General features: G+C 43.7%; 1 protein-coding gene across 2 annotated transcripts in view; it reads left to right on the top strand.

The window, feature by feature from the left end:
• Nucleotides 1-27: 27 nt before the first annotated feature.
• clpb (ClpB family mitochondrial disaggregase) overlaps nt 28-9,642 on the top strand; it is a 45,267-nt gene continuing 35,652 nt past the window's right edge. The window contains exons 1-3 of one of the 2 annotated variants that reach the window (XR_009796223.1): nt 28-661; nt 2,671-2,722; nt 6,225-6,311. Coding sequence is in view for 1 of the 2 variants with exons in the window: in XM_061828507.1 (XP_061684491.1) it covers nt 220-661; nt 2,671-2,722; nt 6,225-6,311 (581 nt within the window). In the remaining variant the exon portion in view is untranslated. The remainder of the gene's footprint in view (nt 662-2,670; nt 2,723-6,224; nt 6,312-9,642) is intronic. The other variant, XM_061828507.1, reaches the window with a different exon arrangement.

Below are 9,642 nucleotides of genomic sequence, written 5' to 3'. Positions count from 1 at the left end.
ACTACATTTCCCAGACTGCACCGCGCATTCGTGCCCATTCCATGCTAACTTGATGAGGGAAACGTTTGGACGCGTGTGGCTATTGTAAATAGCAAAACCAGGGGGAAAAAAAGGCACTCCGACGTCACTATTCTACTTAACACGACATCCCCCGTCGCGTGGTTCACTCCTTGGCTAACCGACACGCGCGTAGTTCTCTGACGGGTGAGTTTTTTCGCCATGTTCTCGTCTGTCCCCACTCGGTTGTTCGCGGGAAGGTCGCGAAGCTTGTCGCCGTGCAAGCGCGTCCTCCAGACCAGTTCGGCCGCCCCCGCGTGTCAGACCACAACCAGAGAGCCGCAGGCGGAGAATAACCGCAACCCCATCGTGTCCACCTCCCGGGTGTCAAGACGGGGGATTTTGGCGGATGACAGCGCTGTAAACACCGTGAACCAGTCGGTGCAGTACCACCACCTCGCCCCGGGGTGGCTCTCCACTCTGGAGAACCGCCGCGGTTCGTGGGCCGCCTTGGCCAGCAGAGGGCGCAACAACAACAAGTACTGGGAAGATGGCGGTCGGAGGACCGGAGGGGACGGCGCCAGCCCGACGGGAATGGCCTCGGCCGGCCTGCTTTCTGCCGCTGCCGTGGCCTTCTGCCTGAAGAAAGACTCTGATGACAAAGGTGCCTCAGATCCAATACACGCGCAAATTAAACAAATGTGTCACGGTCTGAGCGCTCCCCCGTGCTGAAAAGTCTCCTTGTGATGAATGCGCATGCGTCACTAACAGGGGAACTCTGGGTACGTGGCGGGTAACGACGCTTACTGGGAAATCCCCTGGTCTCATAGTTCCCCTTTTTCTACATCGCAGGTGTCAAACTCGAGGCCCAGGGGGCCAGACCCGGCCCGCCGCATGATATTATGTGGCCCGCGAAGGCAAATCCCGTGTTGATTGTTGTTAAAATATGTACCGAAATGTAAATTTGCCATATCGTAAATGATAACATTGAGATACTGCAAGCATTTTTAGTGTTGCCAAACATCAACGATAGTTGAAAAATCCATTACCCTTGATTTCAGATTCCAAAAGTAGCGTAGTTCATAAATTTCATGATTAATGTGATGAGGCGATTCATGATTTTTATGGTTTCACAATCATAACATCGCACCGGGAGCGCTCAGACCGTCACACCGGCTTATTTCGTGTCGGACCTTTTGCCGTCACGTCAGACGTACCTCCAGGGGGCAGTGGAAGTCTTCTTCTTGTGTGGATTAATGGTGATCTACTTGATTTATCCTCCCCTCCAGTGAAGAAAAGTATTTGAACACCCTGCTATATTGCAAGTTCTCCCGCTTAGAAATCGTGGAGGGGTCTGAAATTTTCATCGTAGGTGCATGTCCACTGTGAGAGAGATCATCTCAAAAGAAAAATTCAGAAATCACAATGTATGATTTTCTTTTTAAATGATTTATTTGTGTGATACGGCTGCAAAAAAGTATTTGAACACCCGAGAAAACCAGTGTTAGTATTTGGTACAGTTGCTTTTGTTTGCAATTACAGAGGTCGAACGTTTCCTGTAGCTGTTCACCAGGTTTGCGCACACTGCGGGAGGGATTTTGGCCCACTCCTCCACACAGATCTTCTCTGGATCAGACCGGTTTCTGGGCTGTCGCTGAGAACCACGGAGTTTCAGCTCCCTCCAAAGATTTTCTATTGGGTTTAGGTCTGCAGAATGGCTAGGCCACGCCAGAACCTTGATACGCTTCTTACGGAGCCACTCCTTGGTTTTCCTGGCTGTGTGCTTCGGGTCATTGTCATGTCGAAAAACCCAGCCGCGACCCATCTTCAGTGCTCTGACTGAGGGAAAGAGGTTTTTTCCCCTCATGGACGTGGCCGCGGTCGTCCTGTCCCGTGTGCAGAAAAAACGCCCCCAAAGCATGATGCTACCACCCCCATGCTTCACAGTAGGGATGGTGTTCTTGGGACGGAACACATCATTCGTCTTCATGGAATTATAACCAAAAAGTTCCATTTTGGTCCCATTTTTTTTTTCCTTCACTGTAGATCCAACTAGATATATTTTTTTAACAAAATGTACATCTGTAAAGGTTCTTGATTTCACCTATTGCGGGTATATTCCAGAACTTAATCCCAGCGATAAACAAGCAATTGGTGTACAAGGTTCCTCTTCCGACAACACGGATGCACCAGGCGTGCCAGGCATTTGATGGCTTATCTGGTTCAATTGGGAATATTTAAAGTACAAATTTATTAAGTTGCACCCTGTTGGGGATAAGCGGTACAGAAAATGGATGCATGTCCACGTGCGCATCTTAACAAAACGGAAATGATTTTCTGAGATTTATCCCTTATTTTCACAAAATGTATGTTTTTGTTGATGCTGGGGGGAATCATTTCACGTTTTAAAAAAATATATATTTGAGGGTATCAGGGGTCATGAAGCAAATTCTAGAGGAAAACACAAAAAATATTTTGGATTTTTTTCATAATCAAAAGCTGGATTATTCTGACTATCAATTTGAGTGTATTCCAAGGCCATATCGTACAGCCGTAAAATGAATTTAAAAAATGTTTGCATACGGTTTCAGTTGTATATTGTTTTATCGTCTGCCAAAGTCCCACTTTTCCAATCGCTGCACTATTTTATATCCAATATTTTTATTTCACTAGGTGATGCCCTTTTGGAGGCCGCGAGGACCAATAACGCCCAAGACGTGGCCAGGTAATAAACTTGTTGCGTAGCACACACCAATACCGATAAAACATATTGAACGACGTAAATATGAGAGACCGCTCGCATGACAGGGAAACAAATTTTCAAACGCGTGTTTATTGCTTTTATGAACGCAGCACACAATGATATGTGCAAAGTCCCCCTCCCAAAACTAGCTATCTGTTGTAGTACCAAGACCGACCTGTGAGGGGCAGCACGGTGCCACATCGCATCGAGACTGACGGAAATATAAAGAAGAAAAAGTCGTAGTTGTTAACCAATATAATATGCGTTATAGATGAGCAGGCGACGTGAGACGTCACGTATTCTTTTATGAAAATTACTTGACACCTCATCATTGGCCAACAATTTTATCATGAGGTTTTGATGAAAAAACACTTTGGATACATATAGTATCATAAACAACAGAAAGATACTTTATGATCATAGATGAGCAAGTGTTCCGCCATATTTTGATGATGTTATAATCTGATGAGCTGTATCATGATTATTTTTTTCCAGACATTAGAGATTATTTTCCAATGTAGGGCCGAGGGATACACTGCATTTGTAAAGCCAACATTTCATATTAATAATTTTTTTTCTTGTCTCCCATGTCCTGCACAGTCTCATTACAACAATAATCTGTCGTGATCATGTGTGATTATGATTTTTTTTTTTTAATATGTCCTTTTCACCAATTGGAAACCATTGTGCTACCAGCCGAGTCATGCAGTGTGATGACTTACTTTAAAATGTAAATTTATTACGGAACATTTTCACGTCTTGAGAAAATTTGACTTTTCTTTCAATTATTAATGCAGTTCCACCTGGCAGCCAGCAGATGGCAGACAAGAGCAGCTAATATTGATTAGGTTTTTAACAATTTGGCTTTTCTTTGCAGCTTGATTTTGTTTTCCGGAGGCTCTGAAAACAACTACACATAAATGCTGCTGGCGAAGTAATCATATCAACACAATGTCTACTCCGCAAGAGTAAATAGGTCAATTTATTTATTACTTTATTGATTGTGAATTTGAACCCAGTGGAAAGTAAAGCCTGACTGTATATTAGTTTAATGTAAAAAACAAGAAATTTGTGCCTAAAAAAAGCACTCATTTTAAATACCTTGCACAAAATATACAAAACTGACATGTAATTTAACACATTCATGGGCAGGGTGGCAATTTTTTTTGCCTTATTGAGATAAAAGTCTCTGAACAGGCCACAATCAAGGAAATAAAACTTCTTTTTTGTTTATGGTTGTTATATGATAACTTTACTAATTTTGGGACGCTGCCCGCGAGAGGCTACTTGAGTTTTCTTAGTAGATTGTCCCAAAAACCAGAATCAGAATCAAATTAAAACACTTAAATATTTTGATATATTGAAGGATATAATGCGTGAAAATCACGATGTCCCAAAAATGAGACGCTTCCCACGAATGGGTTTTAAATATAATGTTATAATGCCAATCAGAGGAAATTTTAATGTAAATATTGCAAGCCATTGGTGTGAGCCAACAGATAACAGGATATTGGGTACTCGTATAATAAATACAGGGCAACAAATGAATTACCTTTTTTTTTTTTTTTTTCCAAATGTTTTGATACCTTTTTGATTTGCTACTACAGTAATTCCCGGCCTACAGACCGCACCTGGTTATAAGCTTCGCCCAGTACATTTGTAAAGGAAATACCATTTGGTACATACATAGGCCGCAGCCGTGTCAAAGCCGCAAGTGCCCACATTGAAATACAAGATATGTACAAAGAAAGACAGTCCTCAGGGAGTTTAACGCTAGCTCCGCCGCGCTAACAGGGACAGTTGAAAAAAAAACACACACGGGTAAAAATCACTGAGACACGGCAGTAACACGCTAGCGCAGCGCTAACATGGCCGGACCGGTAAAAGTCACTTCCTCGGCACATATATTTCACCTTACCTTTTCCGCTCGAGTGCCCCCCTTGCGGCCGCTATAAAAAAATGCACAAATTACCCGCATCACCGCATAAACCGCAGGGTGGAAAGCGTGTGAAAAAAGTTGCGGCTTATAGGCCGGACATTACGGTGTGTAACTTTTTCTTCTCGTGTCTGGCACGATGAAGAGTTAGCCAACCAAAATGAAACTTTTTACCATCTGTCCGGGCGGTAATATCGCACAACAAACCTTAAGAAATGCAAAGTTTACAATACAACGTGTCACAATGAACGCGCAGTCGAGAACATTTGTTTGAAATACTTCTAAAAACAAAAAACAAAGGCGTACACTTGTGTATATTAGACTGGCTTTACAAACTGTAGCACTCAACCAGTTGTGGTTTTGTTTATCCGTGTATGTCGACGGGTTTGGGTTACCTGCGCACATGTGACAGATGGTTTAGGTGAGAGTGCAAGCAGACAGATGTGTTAAGTGCTTCGAATTTTGCGGAAGAAGATTGTCAGGGCATGTCCGCTCACACGACCACACGATACGGTAAATAAATGCTGTGGAAGCTTCGTACGGAAGTAACTATGTGCCACCGGGATTTGAATTTGAAATGTAAAGCGGTCACATGTTCGATAGTTGTAGTTCCGTGTAACTTTTCAATGTTAACAATTCAACCGGCCACAATTCGCCGTCGAAAATTCGCCGTCTGTGCCGCCAGGCAGGGTTACTACAGGACAGACGCGAACACCCAGCCAATCGCAGTTACGCTTTCAGAGTCACGTGACGTCACATACTAAGGAAGCGTAACTGGATTGGCTGGCTCTTCGGTTCTGACCTGAAGTAACCCTGTCTGGTGGCACAGACGGTGATTTTTAGACGGCGAATTGTGGCCGGTTGAATTGTTAACATTGAAAATTTACACTGAAATGCAACTATTGAAAATGGAAATCACTTTACATTTCAAATTCAAATCCCGTTTTCCGCGGCATTTCAAATTCAAATCCTGGCGGCACATATTCCATAGCGTCGCCTTGATGACACTTTTGCAGAAATAAAATCCGCCACTTTGTAGAACATTTTTGGAATATGTCTGGGATTAACATTCAGTCCACAAAATATTAAGTTCCCATTGTTCTGTGGTGACATTTTTGATTTTCTTAACTTTCCAAGCATAATGTTCTGGGTAAAAATCAAAGCGGTGCGATGCCAGGGCGATGAACCGCCATGGACGGAAACAGACCCAGCGAATGGAGTGCAGATCAGACGGAGGCCATCGTGTTGACTGTAAACAAACACTCTGTCTGCCTGGACGGCATCAGAGACGACAGATGGATACACACACATAAAACGGTGTCACAAAGTACTTGATGTCGGACCCTCGGGCACAGAACTTAACACACACCTGGTTTACACACACGCTTTCTGCCGGCCTCCAGTTCGAGATAAAATGTGGTGGTGCACCAGACACGTTTGGTCTTAGCCAATCTCATTGCCGGTGTCTGTCACAAGAAGCCAAAATGATGTCAAATATGGGACGAAATGTATCATGAAATTCACCTTGACGCTTCCTTTTCCTCGCAGGCTCTTGCGGGAAGGAGTGGACCCAAATCACCGACACCGCCTCGGTTGGACTCCTCTTATGGTGGCGGCCATCAACCGTCAGCACAGGTGTGTTTTTTTTTTTTTTTTTTTGACTCAAAAGCGTCGTCAGCCACAAAATGAACGAGTGAATAATTGTAGCAAATGCATTTAACTGAACAAAAAAAAACAAAACCCCGACATAATCCTGTGGAGCCCCGAATGGGGTGCTAGTGGATACGAATGTTGGACTTATTACTTATTTAATTATGAATAAATAATTAAGAATGTGATCAAATGTTGACATGTTAAAACATATGTTAACTACATTGGCATTTTTAGTACCATTTTTAATTGTGATAACAGCAGATAACCAGTATGAAAGTGAGTTGTAGTAGCAAGATGTAAAAATGACACTTAACCTTAGCCATTATGATCCATCCATCCATTTTCTGAGCTGCTTATCCTCACAAGGGTCGCAGTAGTGATGGAACCCATCCCACCTGTGATTGGGCAGGAGGCGGGGTACACCCTGAACTGGTCGCCAGCCAATCGCCAGCCAAACATCCGCACTCACAATCTCACCCAAGGGCAATTCAGAGTGTCCAATTAATGTTGCATGTTTTGGGGAATGTGGGAGGAAACCGGAGTGCCCGGAGAAAACGCACGCAAGCACGGGGAGAACTTGCAAACTCCACACAGTCGTGACCGGGATCGAACCCAGGTCCTCAGAACTGTGAGGTCAACGCTTACCAGCTGATCGACCGTGCCGCCAGCTATTATGATGTATGATGATAATGGTGAAATCATCGTTGTTGGGGGGGAAAAAAAAACTGACATTTTGTGGGACGTAAAGGCATATTTTACCCCCCCCCCCCAAAAAAAAAAAATAACGTAACATTCTGAATTTTAATGATGACTCAAGGGACATTAAATGGGTGAGGTTAAGATATGCTAAAATTACACAGCTTCCATTCCCTTTGGTGTTATTGATTGAATTATGTCTCCAAAATATGTTTTTCTTCAAACTGAACATGGAGTAAATTAAAAAAAAAAAAATCCCTCATCAAGTGTATTATGCTTCCTTTTTATTTTTGACAGCGCCATCCAGTTTGTGCCGATATAATGATACAATATTCGCTCCTAATATAAATGGAACATTTTTGTATTTTGCAAACCAGACGATCCCAAATTCAAGTCAACGACATTTAAGAGGCGGAGAACCAAAGAAACCTTAAGATAGTTGTAGACGGTTAAATTGCTGCCGTTCACGACTCGCCAGCCCATCTCGGAATCCCCGCAGCTGTCGGCCCGAATCGTCGCGTCAGGTCCCGCCTCGCGTCGTTCCGGCAGGTCTTGGGAAGTGCAACTTTCATGGTAACAGAAGGTCTTTACCCGGGTCCCTCGTCTCTCGGTCCAACAAATTAAATTAGCCTGCTGGCCCCCCAGAACACACACAACACAGAAAGGGGCCGAGGTTAAGACCGGGCCAAATCCAATTTCGGCAGATTCCCCCCGTCAGGAGTCTGTGGTCATTTTTTTTTTTTTTCCCTTCGGTCCGCCAACCCCACCTGCTAGTGAGAAATATGTTTAGTTCAAATGTGAACATAATACAAAATGAGCGCACAGAATTGAATAACATGTTACTGCGCAGTCCCGTTATTGTGCTGTGTATTTTTCTCTGTGTTCGATTACTCGTTTTCTCCGTTTGCTATTACAGTCTTTAAATATTCATCAGGAGTTTTTCGTGCATACCCATGATTTCCAAAGTGACAATTACATCGTATCATGTATATACATAAGTGGTGCACGTGTTGAGCGATGGCTCGCACGTGTGACGCGTTAATGACGCAGTGTGTCAACCGTTTTCCGGTTACAAATTTGATGTTTATGTCCGTGCGCGGGGCGGATGCGTGTCACGGCGCGCGTTATGAGCGCCATAACTCAGCCGAGAGGTGACACTCGTCTGTTTTTAATCCCGTCTTGCAACCCCCCAGTGAGCCGTCACTGCTGCGGGGAAGACGGAGCTCTGCTTCCCGCACATCCCTCTCGCATCTCTTGTGCTCACGGTGCACACATGGACCAGTTAATGGACACGAAGCCGTGAAGAGTTTTTCCCCAATATCTTACGGGCCAACTGCCTATTACTCAGTCACGCGCGCAACTTTATTTGCGGCAGTTAAGTGAAAAGCCACGGAACGTAACTCACCACCAGGGTCTAGCCTGTAGTCAGTCTTGTCGTGGACTGGCAACAATGATTCCACCCCCACCCCACCCGGATTCACATTGTGTTTATATTTGCTTCGACCAGAAGTGCAGAACTGAATTTAGGTAAAACCGAAGTCTTGAATTTTTTTGGAAGTGGAGGCCAACTGGGAATCCAAACGTATGCTGTTTTAGGTGTTGTAATGTGATGTTAGTCAAGTATCACTTTACTTCGACCAGAAGTGCTGAACTGAATTTACGAAAAACCGAAGTATTGTACTTTTGTAAGTAGAGGTCAGCCGAGAATCCAAACGTATACTGCTTCAGGTGTTGAAATGTGATGTTAGTCAAGTAAAGTGATGAGTAGAAAAGTGAACCAAAATTATTCCAACCCCCAATCCCCCGCTTAACATTGTGTTTATATTTGCTTCGACCGGAAGCGCTGAACTGAATTTATGTAAAACCCAATTATTGTACTTTTGTAAGTAGAGGTCAACCGGGGAATCCAAACGTATGCTCCTTTCCGTGTTGAAATGTGATGTTAGTCAAGTAAAGTGATGAGTAGAAAAGTGAACCAAAATGATTCCAACCCCCCCTGCTTAACATTGTGTTGATATTTGCTTCGACCAGAAACCCTGAACTGAATTTACGTAAAACTGAAGTATTGTACTTTTGTAAGTAGAGGTCAACCGGGGAATCCAAACGTATACTGCTCTCCGTGTTGAAATGTGATGTTAGTCAAGTGAAGTGATGAGTGGAAAAGTGAACCAAAATGATTCCAACCCCCCCTGCTTAACATTGTGTTGATATTTGCTTCGACCAGAAACGCTGAACTGAATTTACGTAAAACTGAAGTATTGTACTTTTGTAAGTAGAGGTCAACCGGGGAATCCAAACGTATACTGCTCTCCGTGTTGAAATGTGATGTTAGTCAAGTGAAGTGATGAGTGGAAAAGTGAATCAAAATGATTCCAACCCCCCCTGCTTAACATTGTGTTGATATTTGCTTCGACCAGAAGCGCTGAACTGAACTTACGTAAAACCCAAGTATTGTCTTTTTGTAAGTAGAGGCCAACCGTCAACCAGGAATCCAAACGTATGCTGGTTTAGGTGTTGTAACGTGGCGTTAGTCAAGTAAAGTGAAGAGTGTGTGTGTTGCAGATACGTGGTGTGTGTGTGTGTGTGTGTGTGTAAGAATGAAAGGTCAGACATTCGG

Source organism: Syngnathoides biaculeatus, chromosome 8 (assembly GCF_019802595.1).
Source record: "Syngnathoides biaculeatus isolate LvHL_M chromosome 8, ASM1980259v1, whole genome shotgun sequence".
Classification (NCBI taxonomy): Eukaryota; Metazoa; Chordata; class Actinopteri; order Syngnathiformes; family Syngnathidae; genus Syngnathoides; species Syngnathoides biaculeatus.
Note: the sequence above shows the minus strand (reverse complement) of the source record. Positions and strands in the feature narration are given on the sequence as shown.